This window comes from Vigna unguiculata, chromosome 10, assembly GCF_004118075.2.
Source record: "Vigna unguiculata cultivar IT97K-499-35 chromosome 10, ASM411807v1, whole genome shotgun sequence".
NCBI lineage: Eukaryota > Viridiplantae > Streptophyta > Magnoliopsida > Fabales > Fabaceae > Vigna > Vigna unguiculata.
In genome coordinates, this window is record NC_040288.1 from 31462661 (window position 1) to 31481785 (window position 19125).

Below are 19125 nucleotides of genomic sequence, written 5' to 3' on the forward strand. Positions count from 1 at the left end.
TGAGTAGGGAATTGATAATGTAAACTGTTTTAGATTGGAGGGTATCACCAAATGTGATTTGGCATGGTGGTTATGCTTTGTTCTTGTAAGTGGAAGGTCACAGGTTCAAACCTTGATGTGCATAGAATAAGCTTTATTTTTGCTAACTATTAGTTGTGGTATGAATGTGAAGGGGTAAAGAAAACCTAGCAGAAGGTAACCATTAGGTGCTGAAAAATCACCCACTAAGGGACTTGAATAGCCATTAAGCCCACACAAAAGCCAATCCCGTTTTATTTTTAAAACCCATCTTAAAGGCACCTATAAAAGCCAAAATTTAGGTAAAGGGAAGGGTTTTGGCATTTCTGTTGAACTGCTATAGAGAGAAGCGCGAAATTGAGGCTGAGAGGTGAGGTTTTGGGTGTGTAAAGGGCTGAACTGAGAGGGAGTCTGTGGCACGTCATTGCAAACCAAGGAAATCAAATTTTCTTCCCAATTTCATTCGAAGTTTCAGGTTAGAGGAGCTGAACCCTTGTTGTTAAGTCTTTGGTCTGATTGTATGAGATTAATGATCTATTGACAGAGAATTCGAGTTGATTGTGGGGTGAATTCGGGGTGGGGTAATTGGATACTATTTTATTGGAAATTTCATGTGAATTGATGCTTATGATGGCTATTTCGTGTTGTGTATACTCTTATGGTATGAAAAGTGGGAGTGAGAGTCTTTATGGTGTTTGTACTTTGCTGTTCTATGAGTGTAAGGTGGTGAAACTGAATTGGTGTGTTTTGGTAGCGTATTTGGGTTCTCTGGTGCAGTGCTTATGGCGTAAAACAGTTTCAGAACCTGCAATTCTCGCTCGGGCGGGCGGGACTCGCCTAGGCGAGACATGTAGGGACTCATATTCTCACCCTACTCGAGGTTCTCGCTCAGGCGAACATAATTGGGTTTGAGCGACATAGACACTCGCTCAGGCGAGTGAGGTTCACCTAAGCGAGATAGTGACGAAGTTGCACGTGTTGAGCGCGACTTCTCGTCTAGGCGAGGGTTTTGTGGGTTTTGAGCGAACCAGGGTCTCGCTCAGGCGAGACGGCCTCGCCTAAGCGAGATGTCGTGGTCATGTGTGATGCTTTGTTTGCATTTTAGCCCAGACGAGTTTGAAATGGGTGTTTGGGCGAGAGATGATCTCGCCTAGGCGAAAGGCTCTCGCTTAAGCGAGATAACGTGGTGTGGTCACTGTTTTAAGCTCGCTTAGGTGAGTTGAGCTAGCCTAAGCGAGGCGGAAGGCTTAGCTTGGGCGAACGTCCTTGGCTTAATCGAGTTTATGCGAGTTACTATGTTGTTATGTGCCAGTGAGTGTGTTTTGGTTGTTTTATCCTAGGCATAGGATGTGTATGCATGTGGTGTGGTGTTTGGGCTTGAAGGACTAAGTCCAATAGGGGTCTGGGATGTGCTTGGTGGTTGGACACATGATGGGCATGGAACTGGTTGAGTTTCCGTCAGCTACTAATGGGCGAGGAGTCCTTAGTATGGTGATTGCATGTGTCGGGCGCACGATGGGCAAGGAACTGTGATGTTCCCGGCGGCTACTGTTGGGCGAGGAGTCCATAGTATGGTGATTGCGTGCGTGCCAGGGTCCAAGTTATGAGGCTTGGATGCTTTTACTACAGGCGAGGAGTTTGTAGGGTAGGACTATGAGCGAGATAGGCTCATAGGGTTGGACCACGAATGAGTTAGTTTCATGGGAGCACAGGAAGTCCCAAGACTTACTTCATGCATATGACTCATGAAGGACTATGAGGTCATGGTTAGGTGATTTGGAAAGTATGAGAATTTTAATTATGTTATTTTGGGTTGGGAAACATATTTATATTCATGTTTGGTTTATATATATTGTGCATAGCTCACCCTTTCTGTGTGTGTGTGGCGATGATCGGATAACTTGTTATTCGGGAACATATGATGTGACAGGTGGGCCAGGAGATGCTTAGACTCAAAATGAGGGCTAGCAGGGGATATTTTATATATATATATATATATATATATATATATATATATATATATAGCTTTGTGAATATTATGTAACCCTGATGGGAGCTATCGACTTTTATTTTTAGTTTTATGAATTATGGACTCCTGATTTTATGACTATACATATTAAAGTTTTAAATTTTCCGTGTTTTGGGAAATAGTCTATATTAAATGCGGTTTTGGTTTTATTTCGAGTTTTAATTATTTAAAATCAGTAATATTCCTTAGGGATGTTACACAAGTCGCACGGCCTGCCGGTCGGGCGGCCAAACCAAAACTGAACTAGTAAGTTGAAGAAAGTTAATTAAAGTAAAATAAGTCATTAATCAAGTTTAAAAAGCAATTGGGCCATGATTAAGGAACCCTGGATAAAAAGACTCAAAGGTAATTTGAGTGTCGAAAGTAGATGTTTGACCCCTACATCCAAAACAGTAAGCCTATGACCACAAAATTTTCTTCCTGACCTTCAAAGATAATTATAGTCATTATACTTATACACTTTTGCTCACACAAAAATATGAAATTGCTAATGTAATAAAATATATATTTTTAATGGTTAAACTTGATTTGAGACATAGGTGTTTCGAGTGTGACAATGAAAAAAAATTGTTTGCTTTTACTATTTTTATTTTTCTAGCCAAAGAATTCATTCTACATACATTTTCTTTGTATAAAAATACTCCAACAAAATTCAATAATTGAAAAAAATATTAACATCTATGGCATGCAACTCAAACTTGATTTTAAATCATAAAAAGAAGCATGATGACGTGACAAAAACTTAAAGTAAAACATAATATTTTTTTAATTTATTTTAAACCACTAAGGAAAAATACGATAAAAAAAATATAAAATAAAGCATGATGATAATTTTTAAAGCGATTCAAGTATAAATCAATTTAAAGCATGAACAAAATGCATATCTATTTTACGTCTAGCAATATCACTAAGAAAAAGGCTTTAGATTTTCAAAACTTTCTCTTTAAACAAAAAGTCATAGAGAAATATTGAAGATGTTGACTAAAAGCCTAAACAAAAACAAAAAAAAACATTTAGCCTCTATGAAGATGGAGACATCATTCACAAAATAGAAGATAAAAAAAATATGACCCATTTTCAGATACTTCAACATTTAGTTAGAGTCTAGCTTCTGCTACATTCAACATTATTTCTTAATAAAGTTTTGTGGATGCAAATAACAAAGTCATAATGTGACGAAGAATCTCAATCATTTAAGTAGATATTGGACACATGATCCTCAAATTATATACAATAAAGAAAAGCTAAGTTCAAATAATGCATGATCAATATAATTACAATAAAAAAATGTCATAGTTATTTAGAGAAAATTACCTAAAAACTAAAAGACCTTGAAGCTTTATACAACTTCATGAAATTAACAACTTTTTCCAACTCATCCTTACTCATAAAAGTTGTATGTTGTTATATATACTCTCATCATCATCATGCCAAAAAGTATTAGGTTCATGCAAATGATATGAATTCCCTAGATAAAACTTGTACAAAAAAATATCACCAAAGTTAAAATACATTTTTATTCTTTATCTTACTTTTTTTAGCTTGAATTTAATCTCTTCAATTTATAATTACATGATCCAGTTAAATTACAAGTAACAAATTACATAAAATATCCATCATACAAACATTTATCACAGTGTAAAAGTTACCATTATCAGAGTAAAAACCATGAACACAAAATCTCTTCCTTGTTAGGATGTTGTTTTAACATCCAATTTTCACTTTCATTTTCAAGTTTTCACATGTACAATTTATAAAGAAAATTTCCTTCTTCACTTCTTTCATTAGTTTTTTCAATTTAATTCTTTAATTTTTTAAAAATATCAAATTTGGGACCATGAATAGTTATTTAAAAAGAATAAACCTAAGATCCTGGTGGATGGAAAAGAAAAATAGCTATACCAGCCAAAATAATCAAATTGACTGTCTTTAAGAAGTTAAAAGACTAAATTTGATGTTTTTAAAAATCTAAAAAACTAAATTTAAAAACGGAAGAGTTTTATTTTTAAATTCGAATAAAATTAGGAATAAATTAAGAATTAAACCTCCTCCTTTTTTTATTATTATTTTTTATTCCTTTGGTACAGTGAGGTAAAGGTTAAAAGGAGAAAACACCAAGAAGAAAAAAACAAAAAACGAGCCTTCATCAAACCCAGACCCAAATCCAAACCCAAACCCAAACCAAACAGACACACATGTCAGACACATCAAACACAACTCAACACAACACAGCACAAAACCTCAGCAAGAGAAGCAGAGAGAAGAGAGAGAAAGATAAAGTCACTGTTCACTTTCCCCATTCTCTTCGTCTTGGTTCTTTGGATTCAGAGTTTCGTTCCATGAATTCCAACAAGCGAGAGGAAGAAGACGACCTCTTCCTCCCACATCCTTCGGATCTGTCTCCACCGCCGCCGCCACTCACGGACCCTTCGTCGTCGTCGTTCTCACTCCTCTTCCCCTCCTCGCCCTCCTCCTCCCACTCCTCCCCTTCTCCGCCCTCCAAACCCCTCTTCATCTCCCCCGACCCTCACATCTCCTCTCAGTTCTACACCTTCACCCCATCCTCCCACGCCCTCATGCTCCGCTCTCTCCTCCTCCGCCGCCTCCCCTCCCCCTCCGACATCCGCGCCGCCACCCCGCGCAACGTCCTCGCCTCCTGGCGCACCGTCTGGAAGGACCGGAACGAGGACACGGCCTACCTCACGGCCTGGAAACGCATCCAGGACAAGCTCACCACCCACCACGACCCCTCCACCAACTCCCACTTCCTCTGCTTCAAAAACAACCCTCACCAGTTCGTCCCCCACGTCGACCAATGGCAGCAAATCGTCATGTCCCACCACGCCGACACCGACCTCAACCACCTCAACCTCAAGGACACCCTCGAACGCATCAAGCACCACTGGACCGTCGGGGCCAAGTTCTACGGCATCCCCGAGAGCTTCATCCGCGTCTGCGTCGCCGCCTGCCCCGCCTGCTGCGCGGCGGAGGGCTCTGCCGAGCCCTCCGCCTCTCGCGGTAAGCGCCGTCGCTTCGAGTACACCGAGAGCTTCGACGTTCCCGCTAGGGAAGTGCCCTCACGGCTCCAGCAGCTTGCGGCTAAGCATAAGGTCGTGCTTTGCATAAGACAGAAGTATATTAGGTATAAGCCTTTCATGGCTGAGGTAAAGGACTATGCTTGCCATCGGGCTGGTGAACCTGCTGCTAAGAAATCTAAGGTTTTGAAGAGGGAGCCTTACGCTTCCAAGAGGTGTGGATGTGGGTTTAGGATTAGGGCTATTGTTCCTATTGCCAATTACAATGAGAAGGATAAGAGTTTTGTGTATCAGGAAGAGGGGGTGGCGGTTTTTAAGCTTTATGCTGTGCATTCTGGACATGAGCCTGGGCCTTTGGATGGGAATGCCAGGATTATGCATAGGGTTGTTGGGCATAAGGGTGGTGGGTATTTGATGGATCAGGAGAATGTGTATGGGGTGAGTGAGGAAATGGATGGGGAGGGGGGTTTGGGTTGTTGGGGAAGGAGGATGGTGGGGATTTGCAGTTTTCGGTGCTGCAACAGGTGCAGGAGTTGAGGAATGAGGTGGGGATGTTGGAGGGGAAGGTTGCAAAGATGCCGAGGGACATGTTGGGGTCGGTTTCCAGGGAATTGTACGAGGTTTTGAATAAGGTTAGGAGCATAGGGGAGGTGGGGTTGAAGCCAGCCGAGTTGATCACAGATAAGGTTGATGATGTGTTGGTTGGGGATAATGATCTTGCTAACTGGAGTAACCATCATGAGAGGATTTATGGTGATGGCAAGGACACGGAGCTGATTGAGGATGATGAGGACAGTTTTGGTCGGACACTGGGGGAGGTTGTTTCATGGGGGGATCAGATGAGGACAGAGTGCAGGAGTGAGAAGGATCTGATGAGTGACAGTTGTAAGCCTGAGAAGTGGTTGAAGTGCAGTGACTTTGATGAGAAGAGCATTCTTGATTGTGAGGAGGATAGTAAACTATCCAAGCCCATCAGAATGATCAGACATGATGAGGGGATAGTGTCGGATGTAGTAGGTCTTGGCTGTATTCAGGTTGATAGTTTCTACCAGGACAATTCTAAATGGTATGATTCTCCTTGTGCTTTGGATACTGGTGCTGATTGTGGAGATAGTGGATTCCGTCATGGAGAGATTTTATAGTGTCATGAACATTCAAGTTAATCTACTCTAACTTAGAGATCACATTCTGTTGTCCTGGCTAATGGCTATTTACCCCTTCCAACAAATAGAAGAAGAGGGATTGTACATTTATGTATACAGAAGATTGGAGCCGCTCACATCATGCCTTTTAGGTGTATTTATTATTTATTATTATTGCTTGTGGTTCTGTAAAGTGTAACCAGTATGCTTCTTGCACATAACTTCGTTATGAGTATGACTATATCTGTTAACCTTGCTCATGGACTTCGGCTTTTCCTTGTTTAATCTTGGTCCTTATAATGCACATCAGTGTTTTGAGTGATCTGCTTTAGTATTTAGAGAGATATTTGTATGTACTATGAGGAACTACTGGTGATTTATTTTCATATTGGACTATTGTGTGTGCGTCAAATTTTCTCTATGACTTGTATGCTTTGTACTCTCTGGCCATTTGCTTTATATATTTTCTCATTTCTTATATGCAAAAGTTCATTTAGCTTCTGGTTCAATTTGAAGACTATTGACTTTATGCCATAGGGGTGAGACAACCCAATACATCATCTGTAGCTCAGCCTAGTTGTTTATTTCTTCTTGGCACATGCCGTGACAATCTCCTTAGTATTGAATTGAAGAGTGAAGCTTTTTGGATTGAAGAATGAAGGTTTTTGGTGCCATAACAAATGCTTTCAGGTACCCAGTTTTTCCCCTCTCTATAACTTCAAAACTATGATGTTTATCGATTCTTGTAGCCCCCATCCATATCATATACCATGGTTGTTTTTGTGACAAAGGCCAGAATATATGTAGCTTTAATACAGGATTGGCTAATAAATTAAACAATATAAGAGGCAGATATCATATTCTCTAGTTGGGTGAAAGGAGTACCATAATCTAGTTAGATGGAACTTTACCACAAATATAATTTTTATTCAACTGATATTTTTTCGAACAGATCTTTGCTTTGTCCTTGTCTGGAGGCATTCAAGACATTAACCATAATCTATGCTTAATGGTGGGTGACCCAATTTTCAACTGTTAATGTGTAGGAGTTGGTCTACTTGTTGAATAAATGTTTCAGAGATTTTGGTATTGTTATACATTGCACCATCCTGCCTGAAGATCTATTTCTAAATGTAATTAGATTCGCAACATTGTTATATAAGTTCAGTGAAGAATCTCAGAGATGTGTACTAAAATTTGATTGCATTGTTGAACCTATTCTGCATTTAAATGTTATCATTGTTTTGTGTACCTTGTTGGAAGTCCAATGCAATTGAATCTTCATGAAGATATGGATGAACATGTTTTATATCAACTAATGAGTTCTTGGGCTGGCACTAATATATTTTTTTAAGCAGTTCTTGTTCTGGTCAAAGTCTGAATGCTCCAGTTAGGATCCTCCTAGAGACTTTGACCAGAACTTTTCTCTTTATATATACTCTTAAAATAGGATCTTTCCTTGTCACTTCTGGCTATAAATTGCAAGTCTTGTGGAAACAGTTTAAGGCTATCAGGGTTCTTTGTACTGTATTTACAATTCCTGTGATCAATATCTTAGATTATTGTTCTGTATTAATTGGTATTTGTGCATATTAAATTTCCTGTAAGTTGTAACTGCATGCTGCTCATGGATGTTTTGTAGCATACATATAGGTTAGATGAATATGTCCTTTATTTTTTCGTTTCTGTTTAGTGACCTATTTTAAGTGCCTAATTATTATCTTACATTTGTCATTCATAAGTTCCCATTGGCTCTCTGAAGGCTACTGATCTGGAGAAATATACCAGACATGAACCACTGTAAGGAGTAAGGACCAAGAAGATCATTGTACCCTGAAATTAGGTATGCTTCCATATATGGTTAGCAGGCTTGCTGTTTTCGGATGATAGCACACCTAGAATCCATTTCTTGTTTCTCATTGTGTTTCATTCATTACTGTGCTTGACATGGTCCATTTTGAAGTCTTGAATCTCTATGATGGTACACTCTCTTGCATACTTGTAATCTGTGTGAAATTTGATCATGTTCTTCATTTGTGGCTTCGTCATTCATTTTTCAATTTTCTCAATCTTTATAATAGTAATTATGTTCTAATATTTCATTAGGTTTAGACGAGAATCAAAGAATTTTACTCTAATCTGATCTGACAAGAGTGTGCCTAGTTGGGGTTGGGAATATTCTTTAACTTTGAACTGTAGAACATAACACCATATGCTGTCTAAAGTCAAGCAACACCAGACTTTTCATAGCTTCAAGGTGTTAATACAATTTTTACATAGACAGAGAACGGAATTTGGAATCTCAGATAGCATGGAAGTATGTATTGTTTTTATACATGTTTTTTAACATTTATGAAATTCAATCACAATCTTCATTATTTGTAACATAGTTATGCTCAGAGGTTTCGTCACATTGAGTCAATAATCAAAGAATTTTGATGTGATATCAGTTTTATACTAACTTGTGCTCTGGAATATTCTACAACTAACAACTGCTGGATCATAATGGCTGCGTTTCTAATGTCTAGCAACAATAGACTTCATAGTTTTGAGGTGTTAATATAAGTTTGTTATTTTACAATGACAAAAAAAAAAAGATTTGGAATTTTAGATCAGTATAGAAAAATATATACCCAATGGGATAATGCTTTGTTGTTGTGTGTAAGAATATATTGTTTTCATTTATTTTATTGAGAATTATGCAAGAGACTGTATATGGGTTGATGCATGTGCTGTGAACCATGTAATATATTTGAACATCTCAAAAGATGTAAAAAGCTTCAGTTCCACCCTTTGAAAGCTGGGAAACATGCAGATACTGACATGCTTTGATTTGGCAAATTCACCCATCCTTCTTTGTCATGAAGGTCCGTGACTTTGACATGAATGTAGGAACATTAGACCTGGGACCAAAACTGGTTTTTTTCTCTTTGCTTTGTTTTATTGGGATTGTGAAATCGTTCATCTCTGACCCTTGGCTATTCTGTTGTTTTTCTGTCACTGTTCAGAGCTTTCTTGTCTTTTGTTCTTATGTGTATGTTTATTACTGAAAATTGTAAAGGCGTGAAGATGTGAGAAGCAGGCTCATCTTTGACAGAGTCCCTTTTAAGAAGTTTTTCTAAAAGTAATTTCTCATTAATAATATTTCCATCAGATCTGCATTTTCAAAGGCTTACAAAGATATTCATAATTAATAGGATCATACTTAACAACTATCCCAATTGATAAAATAAAGAAATGAAGAGATCCTTGATTAGTGGGATGATGTGTAGTAATTATCCTAATTAATATAATCAGGTCACAATTGTCCTAATAAAAAATAGTAATAGATCTGAAATTAGGGATTCTTATGTGCATGTCTTATGCAGATGGGAAAATATAAAGAACCCAATTAACTAAAGTTCAAGATAAAAGAGATATGATAATCCTTATTAGTGATCCACATCACTTAGTCTTGTGCAGAGGATCAAATGTGACATTGGTTATTCTTATGTTAACATGTGTATGTGTTACAATGGTTCGAATGCAAATAATGATTGATACACTATTTTAGATGATACACTTCTGTTGAAAAATAATACACATGGTACATAGAAAGGATTCTTCTAGTCATTTTGACATAGGTTATCTCTTTCGTAGTGATTGACGTATTCTGAAAAAAAAAAAAAAACTGAGTTTCAACTGTTAAATCATGGTGATGTTTTGGCATTGTTATTTGGAGATTTCATCAAGCTGAATTTTCTTTTTCTCTTCTCGTTTACTTGGACGTAGTGCACTAATTCTTTCCAAGTTTGTGATGCATTGAGTTTAATAAACAGCGGACATGATCAGAAAGTTGCATGAAACTTTTGAGTACTGTTGCTTCAGTATCATTTCATGGAACAGTTCAGCAGAATGGGTGGAGTGGAGTATTTGAGGTTCACTTGTCACGTGGGTTGTTCTTTGAATATACTATTCATTCTTGTTTTGTTTATTGTTATTTGTTTGGTCTGTGGTTGATGTCTCTCCTTATCAGTGCAACAGACCCTGAGTAATTTCCAATAGGGTGGATTCTTATCAGTGCAAGTTTTAATTTTTACTATTTGTAATCATGTCGTTGATGGAAATGTTCTTACAGAATCAGCTTTGTTGATTCTTGTGAACGTAGTAGAACTTGGTGCCCATGCTTTCTTCGTAAGGTAATGATTATCATCCAATGATGATAATTGCAATAATAATAATAATAATATAAAGGTCATCAATATATGATTTTTGACGCAATCTTATCACAATTCTCTATTAAAAAACATTATTTATTCAGTGTTGTTACACTTGATTTCAAAAATCTTAAATTTCTGCTAATCAAACGACGAGACTATATCTATCATAGAACGTTCTCATGTTCAAGACATGGATGTTACTTAAGGATGTCTCTTGTTCTCGAATTCTAAACGAAACATACTGCCATGAAAGCTTATCTTTGAACTTTTTAACATATAGATGTTTCAGAATCTATGAATAACCAGTTAAAAGTTTTATGATGTTAATTTCCATCAAAAGAACTTGGAAAATTTCTTAGCCAAAGAAAGAGATAGCCATTGGTTGGTACATGATTCTTCAAGTAGTGTTCCAAGTACTACAGTTATCAACAAACTCAGGAAGTAGAGTTATGACTTGATTAGACATGATTAGCAAAAGCAAAAGACAAGAAAATGGTAAGCAAGGTTATGCTTAGGGAGAGTTAGATTGCTGGAATCTTACTCCGGGCAAGTATTTGGTGACAAATTCTCGAGCCAAAGTTTGGAGTTCCCTATCCTCCAGTTGTTGATCTGATTGATTGAAAAGGATGCTGCTTAACTCTAACGATGCTGAATGTGGAAGAAAAGGATCATACTGCATAATAGGCACACTTTGCATGTCAGCATTTGATGCCAAATGATCTGAGCAAGGAAGAGTTTGTGGTGATGAACTTTGAGGCTGTGGAAGAGGAGCTACTGCCATTGGCATGCGCTGCATTGTTGCCAAACGGGCTTGAACATAGGTTAACTCAGCCTGCAAGTTCATCACCTGCACAATTTAAAAATCAACACCTAGTTAATCATTGTGTAGTTAAACAATTACTCTACACATCAGTTACTTGTTGGAAGAGATGGTGAAAGAGGTTCATCAGTTACAGGTTGGTTTGAAGGATTTGAATTGTGAGTTCAATTTTACCGAAACATTCGAAAGAAATGGTAAAAAAGGTTGAGTTCAATTTCACCTAATAATGACTGACAGATAAAACAAAAAAGACATCAAATTGCATTAAGTTATTAACAGAACAATTTGACTGAGAAAGATATCACTAACTCATTAACTGATAAAAAGTACTTTTACCAGATCATAGAACAGACAAGAGAATGTCAGAGTGAAAGAGATAAAGATTATGACCACTTACCTCAATCATGTGCCGGCATTTTAATACAATTTATCATACTCCAAATTATGCATGCATGTGAAGAATATTCTCATTCAGTGTCAAAAGATAAACTTAAGCTTCAATATTTTATCTTGAATGCTTGTTTAATTGCAGCAAAGGACAAGATCAATCTTATCCAGAACTGCTTTTGCTTTCTCTCTGCAGAATCTAGAAGGGGATTACTTAATTGTTATTTGGTAACTAATCACAGAGAAAATGGAATTCTACCTAATTAAAGTCGAGGAATCAATTGGTGTGTTTCTGCCCAATAATGACCACGAAATTGGAACAAAAACATTGTATATATATATAGTGTACTACGTGCAAGTGTTATCTTTCTACTTTTGCTGTTGTTAATCACAGGTATCATTGATGAACATGTAGAGAGATTCTACTAGTCAATTATTGCATCTTAGAATTTAGATAATACTTGATGCATTCTCCAATACAAGGAAAATGGTTGTTGCTATTGTATCACGCATAAGACTATGCAACTTTATCTACTAAGAACATCAATAATAAACAATAACCTTAGTATGGCATAGAATTGTCAAACAAAAACATTGGGAACTGATAGAGTCTTTCTGCGCTATATCTTATAAGTATTTTAATAAATAAACCATACAAATCAAAAACACAATTTGTCAAATGGAACATAAAAAATAAACTGTAGAAAAACTGTAGATACAACAACTCATTGTTTGGACTATAATTAATAGTTCAGTTTATGGTATATGGTATAACTGAGTTGATTAGCGTGCTGAATATAATATACAATGAATACAAGCGTGTGAATTTTTAAAACTTTTATACACGAGACAGTGTCCTGCAATTCAGTGATCATTTACATTATAAAATGTATTAACACCACCAAATTTCAAGTACAAAATCAGATACTATTCATAGTTAAACAATACTGCATTAGACTGAAATTTCCTCACAAACTGATAATATTAAGGAACTACACTGCAATATATTCACGTGAAGAAGAAACACCTTCATTATTTTTAATCACTTAGTTTTAATACACTGTGAACATTATCTGTAGCAAAGTTTGAAAGTCAAGACTGAAAATATTAGAATATTTCTCGAGCTGCTAATTTTGTTGCTTGGTGGCTCCGGCAAGCAACAACAAAAACAAGCCTCCATAGTCAGCTACACCCAGTTGGCGGCTACCACCACCAAAAAATAAAATACTATACTAAAATATTAAAAATTTCCATGAATTTCACAAAGTTTTGTTCATTGAAAACCTAATTTTGAACATGGATTTCAGGTGCCCAAGTTTTTCTGCTAAATGTTGACCTTTTGGGTAGGTTTTGTTCACTATTATCACTACCATAGTAATAAGATGGTATTTAAGTATTGATTAGTAGTAGCTAGTGATAATATATATACTGATTATGGATATATCTATAGGGACCTTGAAATCACAAAACCTAGCTACACTTATAGGGGGCGTCCTAATTAAGTAGTGTATGGCTTCCATGGAAAAATAGTCCAAAAGCTAACAAACGTGTCCAAGCAAACAGTACAATGTACAAACTATAATAATATCCTAAATGGTAAGATCTTGACCTACGAGGAATACACAACAGTGATGCTTGTCAAGAGACTACACTGCAAAGTACAAGCATGGGACCGGTTCACACCCAGGCGCATGTTAGCATCATCACTAGCAATATTAAACTACAATAATCAAGCCTATTGTAGTGGTCAATGATTCATCTAAAACATAAGCATTCAAGAACAAGCATAAGTACTTATTCCAACACATTCGGTTGCATCACTGATTCATGGTTCAGAAACAAAAAGAAAAGTAATAACAATAATGAAGAGAATTAATATTATTACTCTGGTGTTGGTGTTTTTAAGTACTTCACATGTGTAATCTTGTTTTGAAGTAGCTCATGACAAAAATGCATTATCTGGTTTTACTCAGAAATGCAGAAAACCAAAACCAGCAAAGAAAGATGCATAAACATAAAAGTTTAAAAGCCTTGTTGGATTTTTACATATTGTGATGAAGAAGAAGAAGGAAATGAGGGAATTAATTAATAGAGAGATGAACCTGTTGTTGAAGAGCAAAGAGGTGACCAACACAACCATAAACAGGGTCTCTAGCCCTAGCCAAAGCCTCATAGCAAAGAGTAACAACAGCATCAAGACGTTTGTGTGCTGGGATTCTCATGAGTAACTTAGAGGCATTGCTTGCACCAAACACCTTGTGCACTGCAGCAAAATGTGCAGTTCCTTGGTCTGAGTCAAAGTATGGTGCAAATATGCAACCCTTCACACACTTTCTCCTCAGAAACTTGCAGGCACCACAAGGCCCACCTCTTTCACTTCCACCAATCTTTCCTCCATAATCCATTCCTTCTTTTTCTCTCTCTCTCACTCTCTCAAAAATCTATGATTTTGGCCTAATCTTTTCCTTGCTCAGGGTTGAACCAAAAACTTTTGTGGGGCACGAGAAAGAGATATATATAATGAGGTGTGGGATGCAGATGAGGGGTTTGTATATGTTACTTGCTAACTTGATTTTGATTTGATGTGGAGAGAATAATGAGTGAATGCTTTTGGTGGTGGGTCACTCACTTGAGATGGACTAAGCTTGGTGCTTCAGTTTTAGTTTGGCTTCTACCAAAACTTTGATTTCAGTAATCCTATGAAATTTCAGTGTCAACTATCACAGATTATATTTTAATTAATGAAACGGGAGAAAGATATATCAATGGAAGACGCAATTTCTTTAAGTATTCTATAATATTACTCTTCCATGAAGAGTGTTGAGGAAAACATTCCTCTAATACTATTTTAATGATTTTTCGGTTTCATCAAATTCAAATTAGTTTACTATGAAATTTTAATGTAATTTGATTTTTAAATTTTAAAAATAAATAGATATACTCATTCTAATTCAATTCTGATATTTTTTTTAATGTATTAAAATTATTTTAGACAGTATTTGAACGATTTATCCTTATTAATAGATTCTGATTCAATTTTAGTCTGAAATATCCTCTATTATATACGAGAAATTTTTTTTAATGTTATTGAATTAAGAGGACCGTATCTATTTAACTTTTAAAGTTAAAAAATTAAAATATATCAAAATTTTAGAAAAAAAACTTCAACAATTAGGATTACAAATATATTTAAGCAATATTTTTTGTTTATTTAAATTTAACAAAATTACAAAATTTGAAGTCATTAATATGGTTTAGTTAATAATAAAAAGTACTAGAACAGTTGAATATCTGCGAATCAACAAGAAGTGAGATTGTTTCCAATGATACACTAAACATTCAGAAAAAGAATTCCATGGCACGAAATAATCCTACTTAGCTTGTACACAATCTTTAAATAAAAGAAAAGTGTTTGAAAATATTTACTAACATTAAAGTTTAAGTTCCACTCATAATAAAAAAGTTACATTATAAAATACATAATAGAACTCCAATTTCATCAAAGGATAATATAAAAAAAAAATGGAAAGAATACAGTGAAGCTTTCTGAAAAAGAATTAATCGAAAAAAAGATCAACTTTTACTTTTTTTACATTCACACACACACATACATATAATTGGTAATTTCTCTTTCACTTTCTTCTTCACACAACTCCTTCCTTTTGAAATATTATATGAATGTTTATGGTCTCTTATGGTTGATGAGAAGCATTTTGTTTAAGGTTATGTGGGGGGCTGAATTTGGTTGAAAGATTGAAACTTTAAAGCCACGCAAGCAAGGAAAGTTAAGAAGCGAGGGAACATAGTAGTATAGTAGTAGAGAAAGAAAGAAAGAGAGAAAGAGAGAGAAGAAGAGGTCTTGCGTGAAGCAAACACAGTGCACAACACAACACAAAAATGGTGAGAAGAGTGAAGAAGACAGTAGGTGACAGACAGACAGACAGACAACATGAGTAAGAGCTTCTTCCAACCGCCACTGAAAGAAGCCACGTGCCACACCATCTTCCTACGGCACCACGTGGGACAAACATCCTATCTTATCTGTCTCATTTCAATTCAATTCAATCTCTTTCTTTCTTTCTTTCTATCTATTTAATGCTACATTTGTAGACCCTCTTATTCTGTCTCAGTTGTCACCTCTACCATTTCACTTAATTTCCTGTTTCTCTTCAAAGAAAATGACACCATGAAATGTGTGACTTATACTGTGCTTCTTCTAAAAAAGTTACACTTTCTTTCACCTCGTACAGGGCTCCTCTTGCTCCTCCTTCGTGTCCTCGTTTTTCTGTCTAGTACGAGATTGTTTTCCCTCTCCACATTGCAGTGTGCTGTCTTTCACCCTTTTCCAATACTTACTCATGTGTCACACTTTTAAATATAATACAAGTTTCTGTTTAGTGTTTCATTAGGGTTGTTATTGTTTTCTGTACACCACACAGTTTTTTTTTTTTTTTAAATGTAACAGTGGAACTTAATTAGAAGTATAGAGGCTGAGTTTTTCTTATAATGTTGACGTGCAGATCAAATTTATTGGTGTTGCCGTTTACTTTGATTCAATGTGGTATGTGACAATTGTACAATTGTCAAATCTTTAGTTATCATATATGATGTATAAATCCATAATATTAATTTGGATTATTTTTTTTCTAAGCTTTGATTATGATAAGTTCTCGTATTTAAGAAATGTATGGATGGACGTAATATTTTTTGTTTAATGGTCTTAATTGTTTTTTGGCGTGATAAAATCAACAAATAAAATTGAACTTTTAAGACATTGAGACGAGAAAAATGTGTGGACTCTATCGAATTTGATTTGTTATTTGTCTTTTCAAAAAATATTTAGACTGTGTTCTCTTGATAATATAGATTTGAGGATGTAACGTCCCATTTAATTTATAAACGCAATTAAAGGAAACGCCACACATAAGATAGTATAACAACGCAGTCCTAGAGTTCTCAACATCACCCCTACAGAACTAGGCACACCACGATGCCAACAAAAGCAGGATAATTGTCTAACTAAAAGTTTACAATCTAATAACCACGAATACAGGGGCCATAGCCCTAAAGAAAGCATGAAGGAAAGAAGTATAAGATCCAGCCCAGATGGCTAAGTAGCGGAATCGCCATTCCCTTGTTGACCACGAGAACCTCGCCCATCTGCTCCCATCAACTAGGTTGATGATCATCGCAAGGAAGAACAGCCACATACAACACAACCATGCAACGAAACGGGTAAGCTAGAGCCAACAACATATTCATCATACAGTCAAATATATTTTCATCATCTCATATCCATATAACAACCAAACATGTTATGACTCTTCATTCAATACACTACGACTCGACTCGACTCATCCGGATACGTATAACTTGGTCAGATTCAGCGGATGCTTGCACTTGTGGTGGATACCTCTGCTCAACCCCGAGCTGCTCGATCCTGAGCTATGTAATACAAGTGTTATGATGAATCAAATTTCCCTCACCACAAGGTTAGCCCTTAATGGATTTCAGGCCTCCTGCTACTCTCACCACAGGAGTCAGTCCGCTCTAGGTGAGACTAACTGGCTCCTCAGAGTGTCAGGATGCAACCTTACCTTGAATCCTTACCTAGTTATACAGATGGGGCACCACCATGGACACCCACTAACAGGGGCCATGGAATTACGTCCCGACCACTGAAGCGCGACCCTGAATGTCTCACCTAGAGACCCCAAGGAATTATTCACTGACACAGATAAACCAAAATCACACAGCCCAAGAATGTTTACCATGCATAGATATACCTTAATCGTATCGACCTTAAAAGCCAAAGCCTTTCGTGTTCCAGGCTCACCCATTTCAACTCGTCACGCACCATTCATGCTCATAGGATCTCAACTCATCTCGTTTTCATGTCACTTTAATAATAACCAACTCACGTAATACACATGCCAACTTTCATATCAGACTCGTCATCTACAATTCATGTTTCTTGCCAAGCATGCTTAATACTCCATTATACACATATTTCCCATCATACAATTCATACTCAAACCAATATCAGTCATCCAAGAATAGACAAACACCCCAAACAACGGACTGCCTCGCCCAGCCCCTCGCTCAGGCTGAAGGGTCTCACTTAGGCGAGACGTGCTCGCTCAGGCGAGCCCCCTTCGCCTAGGCGAGGGCTCGATAAAATCATCAAAAGAACAACGTGGGATCTCGCTTAGGCAAGACCCCTCTCGCCTGGGCGAGATGTTCGCTCGCTCAAAATTTGAGCGGGTCGCCTGGGCGACCTCTCGCGTAAAAGGAGTTTGGGCGAATCCCTGATTGTCTCGCCTAGGCGAGACTGGCTCGCTTGGGCGAGATTAACAGGTCTCGCCACTGGTTCACCTGCAACAACCATGTTTTTCGAACCAACCAAGCATACAAGGCATCCTCATACATCAAATCGAAGCATTCATTCATAAAATCAGTAACTAACTCAAGAACAACGAAAACAACATCGAAAACTGGAACCTTAACTTTCCGTACCTAGAAATGGGTTCGTACAGGACGTTCGACGCGTAACCAAGGAGCACAACAACTCTAGAACGCACTAAGGAGCTGAAAACGGAAGGTATACGGAACAAGGGCAGATTAGTACTAAACCCTCACTGCGAAAATACAAGGGGAAGCAAAAAAGGAACTCCGATGATCCAGAGGGGGTACTTACGTGGAGTGGAAACTGATTCGGAGCTAGCTCGAGAGACTTGGGGAGGAACCCTAGCAGAGCTCTAGTGTGGAAGGGGAAGGTGACGGCTGCTGAGTTTCTGCAAGAGTGAGAGTGAGTGTGGAATTAGGGCATACCTAAGGACTTTATACGTTGGGCCGGCCTTAGGCCCACTTACAAGGGCAACCCACTAACTCTAGGACAGAAATAAAATGGGGGCCTTACAGAGGAAGTGTATGAAGAGGAATTTGTATAGATTTAAGTAGATGGATATGTGTTTTTATTAAGAAGATTTAGAGAGTAAAATGAATGGATTTGGAGATGAATTTTATAAATGTTGATAAGTGATTTAAATGATGTGATAGATTATAATTTTTTTTAATAGATAGAATTTGAAGATACCAAAATGCCCTCAATGATAGAAATAAAATGAAATGATTATCGGATAAGTTAAAAATATTAAAATTTAACAAAATTGTAATTATTCTACATAATTATATACATTATTATTAATAATTATCATACACATATATTAATAGTAATAATAATAATAATTTTATATATTATTAATTACTATATTTTTAAAAATTAAAATTATTATTAAAAGTCTCCCGAGTCTTAGAATTTTATGTTGGTTCATTTCATATTCAATGCCTTATTTAATGGTAAGCACGTGAATGAAAGTAAAAAAGGAGATGACTAAGGGGGTAAATCGATAAAATGCAGCTTTATTCACCCATATCGGTTCACCAGCGAGGAGATGGGATTTCTATCTGATTTTGCAAATCCATCGTCTCAAAC

At 36.8% G+C, this 19125-nt stretch overlaps 2 protein-coding genes across 2 annotated transcripts; one reads left to right on the plus strand and one right to left on the minus strand.

The window, feature by feature from the left end:
• Nucleotides 1-4227: 4227 nt before the first annotated feature.
• On the plus strand, nt 4228-10373 carry LOC114166478. The gene is given in 3 exon segments (XM_028051215.1): nt 4228-5542; nt 5545-6914; nt 7967-10373. Coding segments are annotated over 2 exon segments (1980 nt in total). The 5' UTR covers nt 4228-4242; the 3' UTR covers nt 6225-6914; nt 7967-10373.
• A 405-nt stretch (nt 10374-10778) lies between these two features.
• Nucleotides 10779-14324, minus strand: LOC114166507 (LOB domain-containing protein 19). The gene is made up of 2 exons (XM_028051248.1): nt 13733-14324; nt 10779-11270 (listed from the first exon to the last, which is right to left on the minus strand). Exons 1-2 carry the CDS (start codon nt 14033-14035, stop codon nt 10935-10937), a joined length of 639 nt encoding a protein of 212 aa, XP_027907049.1. The 5' UTR covers nt 14036-14324; the 3' UTR covers nt 10779-10934.
• Between the last annotated feature and the right edge of the window lie 4801 nt (nt 14325-19125).